At 44.1% G+C, this 16,122-nt stretch overlaps 1 protein-coding gene across 8 annotated transcripts in view; it reads right to left on the reverse strand.

Annotated features, from left to right (window-relative positions):
• Window positions 1–236: 236 nt before the first annotated feature.
• stxbp5a (syntaxin binding protein 5a (tomosyn)) overlaps window positions 237–16,122 on the reverse strand; it is a 66,953-nt gene continuing 51,067 nt past the window's right edge. For 2 of the 8 annotated variants that reach the window (XM_086018545.1, XM_086018544.1), the window contains 18 exons: window positions 15,745–15,899; window positions 14,375–14,447; window positions 14,142–14,289; window positions 12,761–12,828; window positions 12,298–12,338; window positions 11,913–12,133; window positions 10,992–11,167; window positions 10,769–10,894; window positions 10,118–10,269; window positions 8,892–8,954; window positions 7,250–7,303; window positions 5,635–5,685; window positions 4,633–4,914; window positions 4,170–4,539; window positions 3,929–4,094; window positions 3,472–3,583; window positions 3,179–3,399; window positions 237–2,748 (listed from right to left, as the gene is read on the reverse strand). In XM_086018545.1, coding sequence (XP_085874671.1) covers window positions 2,707–2,748; window positions 3,179–3,399; window positions 3,472–3,583; window positions 3,929–4,094; window positions 4,170–4,539; window positions 4,633–4,914; window positions 5,635–5,685; window positions 7,250–7,303; window positions 8,892–8,954; window positions 10,118–10,269; window positions 10,769–10,894; window positions 10,992–11,167; window positions 11,913–12,133; window positions 12,298–12,338; window positions 12,761–12,828; window positions 14,142–14,289; window positions 14,375–14,447; window positions 15,745–15,899 — 2,521 coding nt within the window. In that variant the 3' untranslated portion in view covers window positions 237–2,706. Of the gene's footprint in view, window positions 2,749–3,178; window positions 3,400–3,471; window positions 3,584–3,928; window positions 4,095–4,169; window positions 4,540–4,632; window positions 4,915–5,634; window positions 5,686–7,249; window positions 7,304–8,891; window positions 8,955–10,117; window positions 10,270–10,768; window positions 10,895–10,991; window positions 11,168–11,912; window positions 12,134–12,297; window positions 12,339–12,760; window positions 12,829–14,141; window positions 14,290–14,374; window positions 14,448–15,744; window positions 15,900–16,122 lie in introns of those variants that run through there. The other 6 variants (XM_086018547.1, XM_086018549.1, XM_086018548.1 and 3 more) reach the window with 6 other exon arrangements.

Below are 16,122 nucleotides of genomic sequence, written 5' to 3' on the forward strand. Positions count from 1 at the left end.
ATTAAATAACTTCTTCCTACTCCTTTTCATATGGGATATTTATTTTGTACATTTTCCAACCTTTGTTTGTTTTTTTTTGTTACTGTAAGTTCCAAGTTAAAAGTTTGAATACGTTTTCTACTTGCGTTGCAAATGTCAGAATAAAAAAAAAAATGGCACCTTCCGATTTATATCTTCAAGTTAACTATTTTGTGTTTGCTGCCATCAAGTGGGCGAAAGTCAACTCCAAGCCTGGGTACATTTTCCACTTTTATTTTATTTGTATTTTTTTTCCCATTGCACAGTTAATCTCTATCTACAGAATGTCCTCAATTGTCATGTGTGTGGCAGCAGATCCGTAAAGTCCATAAACATCCATGTGAAAGTTGCATAAAACTGTACAAGAAAAAGTCGGCTACCATGAGAAAAATACTGCAACCCACTCACAACTGTTGACTGCAGGACGTGACTTGACGCGATGACGTGGTGATGGGGGGGAAAATATCCTCTTACTCTCTCGCTTTCGTGTTTGTATTTAGTGACGGGGAATACTGCATACTGAAAGAAACAGGAGGTGTGACAGACATTCAACTTATTTTTTTCCCTGGAAGATTAACAAAAGCTTAATGAAGCATCGCTCTATGACTAACAGTCAGTGGAAGAACCAAAGAGGAGAATTTATCCTTTTATAATAATACAGTGAACCCTCGTATATTCACGGATTGTTATTTTCAGATTTTTTTTTTTTGTGTTACTTTGTCGCCATCTGGTGGACTCTATGTGTGGTTAGGTTTCATTGTTCGTGTTTTTGGCTGCGTTTTGAGATGCCCTGTTTTGCTGGCAGTCCTTGAGTGCGCCTCATGCAATAGGCTAGTGTGCTAGCTCGGTATATTCAATACCACTTTTTTCTGACTTTTTTTTTTTTTTTTTTTTTTTAATGCTATAGCTTTTTCTCTCGTGACTGTTCCAATTTTACGATTTGTATGACTTTCTCAATGCACGTTTTTATTCTTGTTCATATTTCAACTTCATTCTCATAACTGCACAACTTTTGTTCTCATAATATTTTGACTTTATTCACGTAAAATTGCGACTTTTTCAAAAACTTATTCAAGAAATTATTCCGACTTCTGTCACCACAGAATTCTACGGCTTTATCAGGTTAATTGTTGGAACATTTTTACTTTTTTTCTTAAAAAATTAAGACTTTGTCATATTATACACCCCCACATAATCTTAAGACTTTTTTCCATTTATACCTCATAAGGCTCCGACTTTACACTTCACCTTTATTCTCCTCACATTGACTTTTCTCATAATTATAAACATTCTTGTTACGTGACAACTTTTCTAAAAAAAAAATTATATGAAATAATTTTCGTTCAACTAAAATATGAGTTAAGAAAATATAACTGTTGACGGAAAATATTAAAGTCAGCATTTCTTCTTTGTGGGATTTGTGAGAAAAATGTTGTTCACAATACTAATTTCATCTTAACGTAAATCTTTGGCATCGGAAACACTAAATGACCGTTTCGTGCAATCTTTGTATTTCTACAACGCAATGTTAGTACTACTTTCCTTCCAGATTGTCACACATCACCGAACCATCCTGATAGCGACATCTGCCTTCAAATGTTATGGAAAAAAATACATCTCAATGTTTCCTGACACCAAACAATGACAGGAATTTACAGAAATAAAGGTTGTTGAATGTATTCATTCGTTTGACAGGAGTACACATAATAAAAAAAAGACACAGGAGTGCGAGTTATCAGTGATCCTAGCAGCATTTGTACACTAGAGATGAATGAGGCCAATCAATTGGGGATGCTGAACAGATGAGTTTCTATGTACTATACTACATTATGTCTTGTTTATCCTCGGCCTCCTAGAAGATTCCAGCCCTTTTCATAAGGAGAACCCAAACGTGAGACGAAAGCCACACACGCAAAAAAACAAACAAACAAAAACAAGTCCTTAACAAAAATATCACTTACTTTCACAACCATAGAAAAATAAGAGCTTTTCCAGTAATATTGACAGAGCCATGAAACCAAACAATCTGTCATAAATACAAGGGGAGTGATGAGAAAATAGAAAGGGATAAATTCATACACATTGTTGGGAAGGATGCAAGAGTCTGGAAGTGGAGCCAGATGCAAAAAAAAAAAAGAAAAAAAGAAAATCTCTCTGCATAGAGGAGGCGTCACTGCGGTGTCACTTCCTGTGTCCCACTCCTTTTTGTTTCCGTAGCGGTCGCCCTGAAGTGAAGTACAGCGTTGCAACATTTAGATTTGTATGTATATATCATGACATATTTCGATTTTTTGTTTGTTTTGTTTTTGTACATTTGAACAATATTCCCAAGTGTTAGCTATTAGTCCAGTTTAAATATTGACATCAGTCTAAGGACGGTTTGGCAAAATGAGAATGAGAACTCAGTGTGTGAATCATAAATCGAAGAAGGACAAGAACAGGGGAAACACAGGCACACGCGCGCGCACACACACACACACACACACACGCACGCACACAGAAATGATGTACTTGCTCCCTGTGTCTCCCCCCTCAACACCAGAGTGAGGTAAGAAGAGTATGGGACATTGTGCTAAGGGAAGAAAATCCCAAGTGTCTGAGTGAACGAAGAAAGGCTTGGGGAGGATGGCTGAACGGAAAAGAGCAGCACGTCGCCATCGTGACCAAGGCGACCATTGCCAACGCCCATCAGAACTGGTACCATTTTTTGTCTTTGCACTTCAGCATCATCTGGACAAAAAAGAGAGAAGGGCAAGGGGAAAAAAATATGATGATACTGTCCTCTAGTGGCTACATACTGACAATGATGTGAAAAGGCAGTAGACGTGAAAGTAACAGCGACTTAAAGTGAATTCAGAGATGTTTGAAGATAATGGCTGAAAAACATGTGCAAATACTTAAACCTATGCCATACTCAGTTGTGGAGCTATAGCGTTCAATTATTTTTTCACCATTTCAGCAGGTAACCAATTAAAAAAAAAAAATGGTTTTTTTTTAGACGTGGCTAAAACAGTCACCAGGGCTGTGTTCAAGTCTGACTTGACTGCTAGAGTGTGGACAGAGGCTTTGTGCTGGTGTGGCCACTTTAGAATAGGTAGCTTGGCATGATATGATTTAGCACGTTAGCACGTTAGCACGCTAGCGAAACAATATTTGCTACCTCGTGGGCGTGTTTGGAAAAGGAGTCGGCGCTGGCCATCATGGCGGCCGTCCTCTCCTCCAGCTCGCCGAGCTTCTGCCCTCGCTCGTCCAGCGCTATCCGGGCGCGGGCCAGGTCGCCCACCACGCCCGACGCCGCCCCCTTCATGCCCTCGATGCCGCCTGGGCCCGGGATGTGCTGGGCCAGGCTCCGGGATGCTCGTCCGGCCACTTCTTCGCCGACTAAGTTGCGGGAGAATGAGCGTTAGCGTGTGACTCAAAATCCCCCAAAACGTTAGCACTTGTGTGACGTACATAGCTCTTCTCTGTCCAGCGACTGTGCTCCACCCCCAAAGAGACCCTTGAAGAAGCCCCTGTTGGGGGCCTCGGGTGTCTCCACTGGCGTAAACAATTCACCAAGCATTTCCTGAAACAATTACACGAACCAGCTGTTCATAAAAGTGCAGATAGTGGGTTCAGGTTAGCTGCTATGTTAGCTTATTGTGCTAGCCAAATAAGTTAGACTCAGCCCGTGTCGGGCGGCTTTTTCTAAATAAAGGACTTTTGCTTTTCTGCGAATGGAGTAGTGAATGTGTGTTTCTCATACTCGCTGCTGAAATACTATTAAACTGGCCACAGATTATTTTTTTTTTTCGCCCCGTGAAATGTCACGAAGTGAGCTTCTCACTCTGGCTGGCACATCGTGCATTGATTGCGGTCAAGCGTGACGGTACGAGTGTACGCATCAGCACGTTTTGGTCATCACACCGACCTGTAGGTTCTCACACGTGTCCTGGCTGTACGTGATCCTCTGGACTTCAGTGGGGGAACAGAGGTACATGGCCTGACCCAGGTTTGTGAAGCAGAAGGTCCTCGCTATCCTCATGTCTGTTAGAGGCAGGTAGTTTACATCCACGAGGGGTCTCAGTCCCGGTAGACTGCAGAAAGGAACAGAAAGAGAAAATGTTCAAAAGTGCCGTTGCCCGTCGAGCGCTCCGTCGAACCGGCCTCACCTGAGGGTCATGATATGACCGTTGGCGCAGAAGCAGGCCAGACACACGCCTTGGCTCATCTGGACCACGTCGGCGCGTAAAACGAAGGAGGCCTCCGTGATACTGTGCTTGTAGATGCACGTGTGGCTGGGCAGCGACAGGACCTTGGCCTGCTTCTCTGAGCACATCACGGCGTAGTGGCTCTCGTTAAGATCCTGCGAGCCGGACGGCGAAACCGACACGGGCCGACGCTTGCGGACCTTCTCCCGTTCTTCGCCGTCCGCCGAGACGTTGGGTTCGAACCAAGGGTCGTAGGCGGGGGGCAAGACGGAACCGGCGGAGTCCAGGAAGGCCAACCGCAAGATGCTTCCCTTCAGTCGGATCAACATGCCTGACCGATAACGGGAGAGGGCGGCAATGGCAGGCTGTCAGGCGCAGCAAAATGAAGACAACGTGCAGTAAACGCCTCTCGGGAGACAATCACCTGTGGGCGAAAGGATGACAGGCTGCAGTTGCCTCCGCTCTCCGGGCGGCGGCAGCGTGAGGGCCAGCGCCAGGACGGCGCCCAGCGAGGTGCCCACGAACAGGCACGGCGACGAGGCGCCGTCGGCCTTGCGGGCGTAGCTCTCGCAGAAGTGGAAGGAGAGGACGGCTTCTTTGGCCTCCTTGTCGATGCTGGTGACGCTGGACGAGCGCGAGCGGCTGAAGGAATTGTCCCGGTGGTCTAGTGGGTTGGCACCCCGCGGCGGGCATACGGACAAGAGGACAGTGAGGGGAAACAACAGAGGGAGGTAAAGAACCAGCGCCGCCGACGCGGACGGAAGACTTGAAAAATGCAGACTAAATGTAAAGTTTGACTTTTGTTTCCACTTCCTCCGCAAAGTTCAGTGGTGGCAACTGGACACTTCCTGGTTGTTGATGACCTTTCAACTTTAATCCGAAAGGCATCTTCGCTGCGGAATTTGAGGTGTCAAGTCCTCCCATGTAAAGGTCTAGTAGGTGCATTTCCCGGGGGTGGTCACAAAATGGTGGATGATTTTGATCCCAACGCTTGGCGCACCTGCCCGCTGGCAAATGGACTCATCCGTGGCCACTTTGGCCATGAAGTTAGAATTTTGGGAGGCAGAGATTTCATGAGATTGGTTCAAGTGTAAACCTGGGTGTTTCTAGCTCGACATGGGGTACGTCGCTTATTCTTGCTACACACTGGCAATCTAAATAGATCCTAAATAGACCTAAATACGTATCGCCGTTTTAGATGCTATTAAAAGACAGCACATGTAGAAGGACAGCAAAGAAAGCAGAAGAAGAGGGTGCAGACTTAAGCTTAGCGCCACTGATCTCTGCAGCAGCGGACCACCCCCACCACAGTCAAATAAGTGGGAGCGCCCACATACTGTACATACATTTCATCCGCCTCAATTTGGAGGCCAGACTACATTGCATGTCAAACAAGTTGCTTTGGAGACACGGAGTCAAGGCTTACCCAAGTCTGGCTTTAGCTCAGTAGGCAAGCTTAATTTCCGTGACATCTTTGCTGGAAAAAAGAGAACATCCCTCTTTACAAAAACACACGTCCAAGCTCACACACGATGCCATGCAAAGCTCCGGGAGTGCGACCCTCCGGGAGCGGAGGCATGCCGTGACCACGCGGGAACAAAAGACGGGGCGACGCCGGCTGCCCCACGGATGGAGACGTTCGCAAGCGCAACCGTCAAGTCAAGGTGGACATGCCGCAGCAGCATGCGCCAGGCACAGTGCCGGCCGGACAACACATGGAAACACACAGTGGACAAGACCGACACTCTCGGTGTATATGAAGAGCAGAAATAAATCATTCCACATTGTATTTGATGAAGCTTCTAAGAGCTGTCTCACTAATGCTTCCATCTTGTTGCCCAGAGAAAATCAAGTGATCTGTATTATCGATGCAAAGATGCCCGCAGATTGTTTTTTTTTTGTTGTTGTTTTTTTTTAAAGGCGGCATGCCAGGCAGCACTGAGAAATGCAGCGTAATTAAGAGCAAGGAGAAGAGGCAGAGAAGGTCCCCAGCAGTCGCTCTTGCAACTTTTGCCTTGTCCCATCCAACTAAGCTGCAGTCATAGTCGTTGTTACCACGGCAGAGGGACAATACATGTATTCTTTTCACCTTGGATGTGTTAAAGGAGATGGTTGGAAGTTCATAAAGGAACATCTCTACTCATTTCCTTCCTTAGGTCCATCGCACATCGAACAACTTAACCGAAACCGAACTGAACTTTTGTGCAAATGAGCTGTCACTACAAATACGTTGCTGTGTTTTAAGTGTAAGACCCAGACTTGCAGTGAAATGAAAGAAATGATCCTTATCTGGTACTCATTACCAAACAGTACCGGGACTTCCATTTTTGAATTAAAACTACTATGCACCGCTCTGCTCAACAAAAGAAACGGTAATAAATACTATATGACTCTAAAGCTAAGTTGAAACCAGTGGACACGTACTAACAGAGACACACATTGTAGTTGAAACAAAAAGACAAGTTGGACATATGATTGTGGCTCCACTATGTGACATTATCATAGGACACGATGGACAAAAAAAAAAAAAAAAAAAAAAAGGACGCCAACCACGAGAGTGTCCAGGACGCTGGGGGGTACACACGTCACAGACGCAGGCACGGAAAAATACGTTTGACGTTCGTGCTACATACAAGTAGCATGCAATGCTAACGGGTAGCTGCCACCTAGCTGGAGGATTAGCCTCTGCTTCAGTGCTTTGAGGTCTCCTTTTGTACTACAAAACAAGCAGTTTTGTTGTTGGAAACAAGTTTTGAGCATTATGAATGGAAATACATTTTTGGGGGGGGAAATTTGTTTTGGTTTTTTTTTAACATAAAGGGACAACAAACACCATGGGAACAGAGGCTATCCCAAATTGAGCTACCGCTAGTTCAAGCTAATCAATTCCCACTATGGTGACATGGAGGACAGAGACAAGAGGAGGGTTGGTAGGTGTTGGGGGTGTGGGGTGTGTGTGTGGGGGGGGGGGGCGAGGGGGGTGGTGGGACAAATGCGGACCTTTGTTGTACCCTCTTCTGAAAGTCTATGGCCAATCTTACCTCCTCTACCACCTCCATTGTAGAACTGCTGGAGATTGCTGTTTGACATCAACACTTTGGGGAGTGTCAAGGAGGGAGAAGTCAAGGAAGTTGAAAGTTAGACACATCTTTGACCTTTTTGAAGGTGTTTTTTAAGACGCACCACTCACAAAATAGTTTGGGGTATTTGGCTTTCGGGTGAAATTTCTTTATTAGTTAGTATTGCACTTCCTAGTCTGTCCTAGCTGCTCAAACAATGTGGCTAAATAAGTCGGCGTCTTGATGGAAAGCGACTCACCTCCCAGGCACAAGCAGCATTCATCACTCAGCCTTAAAAGTTAAGATTACAACACATAACATTCATTTTATTCATTTATTTTTTGGAAAAAATGGTTTTATGATGACCACAGTTGTCTACTAATTAATACAGAGCAGCATTTATAAGGCTGCGCCCTGCTTCGTCTCTGACCTAATCTTAACCTTTTTAAATCAAATCAAATGTCACTTTTTGCATTTTGCTCATGCAGTTATTCCTTATTTTAAATATCCCAACTATTAAAGGGCAAAATATTTGCAATTTGAAGGTGATGCACGCATTTCATCATTGATTTGCATTTAGCCACAGATGTGAAAATGACTTTGTATTATAATGAGAAGTTATCATAAATGAGCAGAATATTTATGATTCTAAAAAAATTCAAGTCATAGTAAGGTTAATGGCTTTTTTGGACATAGATTGAAAAAATACTCTTGTAATAACATTATTCTATTCTTGTAATATTTTTACAATTACTTAATTCTAGTAATTCCAAACCTATTCTTGCCAAATTTCATCTTTGTTCTAATTGTAACTTTTTTATTATTCTTGTATTTTATTTTCTCAAAATATTACAAACTCACTTTCCAAAGTTTTCCTTTTTTAATTTCGTTTAAGATCACCATTTTGTTCTTTTTTTTTTAATTCTCATAATTACAACACAATTCTTATAAATACAGTAATAAGTTGATAATTGTCAAGGTAAGGATGTTGTGAAGAAATGCATTCAGCACTTCTAAAGCCATAATTATTATTAACATCCAAGTTGTTATTAATAATCACAATCATATTTATCATGCATTTAACTGATTTGAAAGGCGAAGAGGACCTTGTGTCAAGACGCATTGAAATAAAACGAGACACTTGACAAACGCGTTGATGTTTTTTTCCCAGTGTCTAGCATGTGTGACTTTAATGCTCTGAATAGTTGAATAGGTCTCTCCAGCAGAATGCCTCGTCGCCAAAATGATTGCATCACCTCGACTGGATCTCCACGGCTCCAGTCTACCGCGCAGTTTTGCAGACTGGCGAAAGCCATGAAAGGCATTTCTTGTTGTCTATTGAGCTCTGCATATTAGGGGAGGGGAAAAAAAAAATCAAACGCACACGCAAATGGAATCGGTCACAAAAAGCCTGAACGGGGCAATATTAAAACCGAGCGTTAAATTGGTGGGACAGAATGTCAATTTTATGGTGCGAGAGGGGCGGGGTATAAGGTTCCAGTTTTGTGAGCCACAGTTTCAAGAAAAGGTATTTGTAACACGGGCCTCCATCTTCAATTTTCATCATGCGCTTGCATCCACAAAACATGAGAATTTGGAAAAACTACACTAAAGGACATGGTACCTGAAGTGGGAGACTTGCAGCGGTCCTCTGACGTGGCCGAACCCTCGTTGATGTCACACAGCCCTGAAACAGAGAACGTGGCACTCAGCAATAACGCTTCAAGCATACATTCTTTATCCTCAGCGAAAAAAAACAACTCATATCAGCGCAGCTTACTGAGTCACAGTAGCTGTGGAAGTCGACATGACTGTTGTATACTGCCCCCCGGTGGCCAACTCCAGAAAGAGCCGCGATGAAGTCAGCATAATGCAAAAAAAGTATACTTGTAGTTTTTGATAGATGCCACAAGATGATGGCGAAGCCCTGATTTTACCGAAATGAAGCTTCACATGAACTCATTTCAATATAGGTCCTTGTCACTTCCACGAGTTAAAAAAATTGTTTTCAAAATCGCTCAGCCCTAGTTTGTACTTGAGGAAGCGCTCGTATCCCTTTCATGTGTCTTTATCCTTGTATGTGTTGCTGAGGCAGAAGGCCAAGCAGGCAGCAGCGCGTTGGCACGGCAAAGCACAGCTGGACGTCTGATTACTGCTCGCGCTCGCCAAGCCGCGACAGGTGCCAGCCCACTGCTCGTCGCTCACTGACACCAGATGCTCGTTACACTCGTGTGTGTGTGTGTGTGCGGCCGTGGGTTTACACACGCACGCGTTAGCGCTTCATCCATCAAACTTCAAGTGCACTCAGATTATCCAACACAAGGTGGCAGTGTGCCCATGCCGAACCTGCACATTTGTTCCTATTTGCAGCAAACTGTTTTGGTGGGCGTTGGTGCCATATGATGTCATGAATCTCCATAACTGCATCATCTCAAAGGTCAAAGCCCATTTGTTGTTTTTGTTGTAACCTCTAGCTGAATATTGCCCCGGGGAAAAAAAAAATCATTCTGTTCTCATTAGCGATGAAAACGAATGGATTTGAATACTAAATCTGATTCGGCTCCAGCCTTCCCAAATATACAGCCAAGATGCTTTGTATATATTTCTATAATATTGGACATTCTTCACAGAGGATAAAGAATCTATGCCTGTGATTATTGTGATATTTGTTTAAATGTATTCCTCAATCATTTGTGGTCAAATATCCATTGCTGAAAGGGTTACAATCCTGCTACACAGATTCTATTCACTAGCCCGTCTATGGTGTTTACAATTATGTATTAGCATCAAGGTAGTGGACTTTAAAGCAAGGTTATGTGGTAGCTTAAAAAAAAGAAAAACACTAGTTACCTCCAGAGGGCTGTCGAGACTTTCTGGGAGAGCGCGGTTGTCTCTGGTACGGATCGTTGGACCCGTACAGCTCCAGCGTCCCCAGGTTCAACACCACCGTCTTCTGGATATAGTCCACGACTGCAACACCGTTAATGTTGCCAAACACCACTCTGCGTAAGGAAGGTTCGCATACAAACGGACAAAGAAAGCGTTTAAAGGTGCAAGTGACGAGTGAGTGTATTTTTTTTCCCCCAAGGCCACCCCATGCCTCATTAAAATACAAAACAGTAAACACAAAAGGGGACTTTGTAAACGCGAATTTACATATCCCCTGTTGGATGTTTCTGGTGTGGCTGCATTAGAGTGCCTTGTTGTCATGCAGGGAAAGACGGAAGAGTAAGGAGTTTTTCTTTTTTTTTTTTTAATAAAAGGCTGACTTAACAGCCAGCGTGTCAGCCTGAGCTTTGTGTTTGCACGGCAGCTTTAAGAGCGCCTCATTGTTGGCCGAAAGTGAGTACATGTCACACCAAGAAAGATAGAGGAGTGGAGCTCTAGCTAACTAGCTAGCTTGCTACTGTAGTTTCTGCTTCACCGAGGTATTATCATCTGATCACGGCTCGGGTAAATCATCACACGAGTGTCGATGTTGACCACGATGTGTTCACTCACAGTCCGTAGGAGGAATTGAGTGCCAGGCTTGTAATCTGCTGAGGAGGTTCCCCGCTCACCCACACTAACTGGACCACCAAGTCCACCTGGTAACCAGCAGACTGCTTTAGTGGAGTACTACGCACCCTGCAAAAAAAAAAAAAAAAGAAAAAAAAAAAGCGAAATAATAAATCAGGATGGCAAGGGACAAATGAGTTAAGTAAAGGGGGGCCCGGTGGCTTACTTGAGGCAGGGCGTGTTGCTGCCGTCGGAGTTGTTGCTGCTGGTGGAGGGATGCGAAGGCGGCCCGCTCGTCTGCGGAGAAGCGCCCGGGGTAGGTTGCGCCGACGTGTGCTCCCCACCTCCGCCCTCGGGGGACTCCATGTCGTTCAGTTCGTACTGCATTCGCACCTCAAGTAGCTGAATAATACAGGTTGGGAGTGTATTAGCATCTAAAAGAGGTGCGAGCGAAATGGGAATCGTCCTGCCAGGAAGTTATCACATCGCTATCGGCGCCCACGTCCTCCGATTGACAAGTGAGCATCGTCTCGATTGACAAATGTGGTACAAATATATGGCGGCGAGCCGGCCGCGGTGAAAACCAGAGCGAGGCCGCGCGAGATTAAACAGCACTTGGCTTTAAGTCGCTAAACAGTGAGTCAGCACGCCCACGTATGTCGCCATCAAGGCAGATTATAATGATTATCTAGCTTTGCCTCCTCACTGCTCCGTCTGTTGGCATGGCAACCATACTGTTGTCCAGAAAAGGGTAGCTTTCAACACGTGTGGCTGAGTTTGGACTCCTAGCCACTATAGAGGACTCTATATAGTAAGTTTGCCATTTTGTACCGTTTACATTGAATGTGTACTGAGGTCGATTTCGATATTCGGAAGAATAAAATTCCGCGAACCGATAAATAGGAATATTAATTGAAAAAAAACATAATTATGCAAATGTTTTTGTTGTTGTTGTTTGAATGTCATTGTCTTGTGTTATGTTGTAATGTGTTCATGTATTTATAAAAAAATATTTTGTAAAAATCAGCCAATTTTGGCTGATAACGATTATTGAGTGAATGATTCCGAACGCAGCCTGTGTGTGATGCGCTGAATTCCCTCCAAGGCAGTTTTGAAATAAAAAGACAGACCCCACCCTCCCGACTACCTGAACCACCTCGGTGGTGACCTCCAGTTTGCTGAAACGGTAGACGATAATGTTGGCCGACACGCCGGCCACGCACAGCATGCGGCTCTCGGCGCACCAGGCCATCAGCTGGATGGCGAAGGGGTCCTCGTCGGAGGCCTCGGCGCTGCCCTTGTCCTCTTTGGAGCGGCTCCTGTCAAACACCTTGGCCGTTTTCAGCTTGTAGAGCACCTGGAGCATTACTGAGACAAACAGAGAGTCAGGTCAGGGTCAGTGAACGTCACAACACACAAACAGAGGCGGGAAGCAATAAAGTACAAATACTCGGTCGCTGTGCTTTAGTAGATTTTTCCGATATATACATATATATATCATACACACAAAAACAAAAGAAAAGAGAGCTCACTTGCAGAGGCATCCCAAAACTTCACCGTTCCATCAGCATGCCTAAAAAAAAAGGGTGAAATTATAGAAAGGAGGACAGTAAAGAATGAGGAAATGGAAGTACTTTTTAGACTCATTTGTAATGTATACGTTTACTGTATATCATATTATTGTATATTGGTCTATAGAAGGAGAGGAAGAATGCATTATTTACAAGCTCTCTGTGTGCTGAACTAGTTGATCAAACATAGACAAGACAATTGTATTCCTTGTACGGCTTTTGTTCCTTTTCAGTCAGTGCTTCTTGTTTTCTCGCCAATTTGTCTGAGTGCGCCGGGGAGCTGAAACATTCCGTAAGCGGTGGCACACTCTTAAAAGAGCGAGACGGAACCGGACAAGAATACCACACGAGCGCGTGACCGGAATGCGTCAGGCACCTGCGCTGCTGCGCTCGCCGAGTGCGACGAGCGATATGGCTACCTTACCCGGTGAGGATGATCTCCGGGTAGCTTTGTGTGCCTTGACCCCAGTTGCCTCCACTGATCGGCCACTCCTGGAACACAGCAAACACACGCGCCCCATTAGCGTCAGTGACATGTCAATAGAGGCATCGATTCAACGTGGATGTCTTGCAGCTGGATGTGTGCGCGCGCGCGCCTCCACACTGGCTGTCAACACGTCGACACGTACAAAAAGGCCACCAGGATGAGTCACGGTGTTCTTTATGTGTGACTCACACCCCTAATGCTTCCCTGCGGTTGGATATCATTCGAGTGAGAATGGATGAAATGCCAACATAGCAAGATGACAATACAAGCGTCGGAAAATGTGCTGCGGCAGGTCAATGAGATCATATTTTAAGAGCAGAGAATGGCTCGAATGTTAGCTTACATGCTTGCAATTGCTATGCTTAGTAGTATTCGTGTAGATGGCTATTTTACTACCAGCAGACACTGAGGTGTTCCAATAAAAAAATAATGTCATTGTCTGTTCCGCCTCATTAATGGACAAAGAGGTGCGCTCTCAGCATTTTATTGTGACTGGCACCTAACGGCGTATTTATCTGCCCTCCACAATAAAAGCTGTCTCGTTTGCGTCTGAGTCACTCTATTTAGGAATGGCAAGAGTGATAAAATATCATCACAATAGCACAAATAGGCTTGTCTTTTGCTGTTTGTCACCATAATTTGGAACAGAATAATATATCTGCTTTCTAATAATACAAACATTTTATTTTTTGGTGACAAAAATAGTACAAGCGGTGGGCAATGTATTAGAATGCTTTGAAAAAAAAAAAAAAAAGAAAACAAATTGAAATTAGACCTTATGTTTAGAAAACTAAAACTAATTTGAATTATAGTGAAAATGTCAGTTTTTGTCTTTGTCACTTAATATCAGTCATGAGCGTTTGGGCTTCATTTTTTTTCGATATTGCCTTATATCCGCACAGAAGAAGAAAGGTCAAAAAGTGGCTTGAGAATTGTAGTGTAGTTTACTTTATTAAACAATACTGTGTGACTTTTTTTTTTTTTTTCTTGGACTCGACAAATACTCCATATATTAAAAAACTAAATACGAAAACAAATAAAAAATTGCTCTAAAACTAACTAAAACTCACTGAATTAAAAAAAACAAAAAACAAAAACAAAGTCAAAACAAAATAAAGGCGCGACTGTCTCCTCCAAGTTTCACTTAAAAAAAAAAACAACTGAATGTCTTTTTGCTGTTTTGGTTTAATGGAGCCTGGCTAACAACATAATAAAACATGAGGTGTAGAAAAGAAACAAAATAAGTCAACACAATCCGCCATAAAAGTTGACTTGACATGGTGTTTTTTTTTAGGGTTAAGAATGTTGAAAAAAGTACCTTTTTGCTGTAGCCCTGACGCTTCTGTCGCGAGCCAACCGAGTAAAGTGCTGGTATGAGGTCCACGGGGCAGTCGGCCAAGTACTCGCAGCAGGTCACCGGGGACTCGTGGATGGTCAGCGGGTAGGGGTTCTCGAAAATGGGGTAACTGTTGGAGACGGACGACAGGACGCCCTCAGCCGGAATGCCTCGGTTGCGGAAGTTCGCAAAGAGTTATGCTGGGGGGCACTCACCCGTTTTGTGCAAGGTCGATCACCACTAAATCCTTCTCCAGAAGGACCACCACAGCGTATGGTTCCTGGAAGTCTGCAAGGTCCAAAATTGCAAAATTATGGAAAAAAAAACAAACAAACAAACAAAGAAAAAAAACGGCTTTGGGGTGTGCCTCCTCCAAGCTGAAGTTTAATGTCGAACAAAATATAAAAAAAGAGAATTGCATGTTGTGTATTTAAAACCACCTCATTCTAACTTCCGTTAACATGCCCGTTTAGCTCAATGCTCACTAAAATTGCAAAACACCACAGACGGGCTAACGAATAGCGTCAGCGTCACGGTGTTATAACCCTTTGTGTGTTTTGGGTTACAAGCGCGATCGCGGAACAAATTAAAGTCATAGCTCAGGGCACAACTGCATAATAATGACAGCATATAATCAAGTCGCAGTTGTTCCCACAGAATACAGAGAAAATATTCCTGTGAGCTTTGTTGATGTTTGAAAGTTCAGAAATAACATTTAGGCTAATTCCCATTGGCCGTTCCATGGTGTTTTGCATTATACATTAGCGTCAAGCTAATGAACGGAAATGACATGGTTGGGTTGAACATTTTAGTTTATACGATGTTTAATTCTCCTTTGTTTTATGTGTCCATTTGGCAACAAGCTTCAATTGGGAGTGACAAGAAATCAATGAAGCAAGCATGCGTGCGAGTCTTTTTGGTTCCTCAAAGAGATGTTTGTATAGTTTGAGGAGAGGTCTCACTAGAAAGCATAAAATTGTGCGAAAAGAGGTGGTGGGGGGGGGAAGAATCAGCTGCGACTGATTGTCTCTTCTGGTACGTTTGTGTCTTCGGCACACTTGAGCACATCAGTCATCTACATATCAAGGCGCCAGGCAGACACACAGATGCATACAATGCAATAATCCTCAGTGATGTCTATTACCAGATGAGATCAGCTGGCTGCCAGTGACATAATAAAGTCGCCGCTGTTACATAACGCGCCGGCTAATCCGAACCGCAGCTGTGTGTGTGTGTGTGTGTGCCAAATGAAGGCTCTTTCGCGGCAGATTACGTTACATTCACATCCCCTTGTTTCAGCTCCTCAACGGGTGGAAAATATGCTAATTCTATTTGGACGCAGGGGCTAATGTGCGCAAACGAAGACTGCGCGAGAAAGCAATTTCCATACGTCCCCTTGGGAAATTCCATAATTATTGCAGCGCCGTGCGCGTAATTAACAGTACCAGACCTTTTCAGTCCCAGTGTGAAATGACATATAAATATGTGGAATACATAGAAATGACAAATAAATATGTCATTGCGGATGGAATGAGTTAAAGACGAGACATGGCGTCAAAGCGGCGGGAGGAAGGACCGCACTCACCGTTGGGGTACGGCGTCTCGCACAGGGTGAGGAAGTCCACGATGGGGTAGTCCATCTCCAGGACGGCCGTGCTCTTGCCGTGCATGACCGTCAGGCACGGCCGCCGGCCCGCCGTGTCGTAGGACAGACCGCCGGACAGGATGATGAAGGGCTCCCTGGGGAAGCGGAAACCGAGAAAAATAAGCATACCTCAGTTCACACAGCAATATTAAATAGTTGACAGCTGAGAGCAACTGAACCCTGTTGCTAACCAAAACAGCAGCATAAAAGACAGTCTCTCAGGTGAATCTGTTGAAACAGAGTTCCCGGCATAGTAGTAAAGAGGTTACGTTGCGTTGCGTTACATTCTGCCCCAGTTCCTCATTTTTGTTTAAATAT

This window comes from Filicampus tigris, chromosome 20 (genome assembly GCF_054856515.1).
Source record: "Filicampus tigris isolate MCC_2025a chromosome 20, RoL_Ftig_1.0, whole genome shotgun sequence".
Classification (NCBI taxonomy): Eukaryota; Metazoa; Chordata; class Actinopteri; order Syngnathiformes; family Syngnathidae; genus Filicampus; species Filicampus tigris.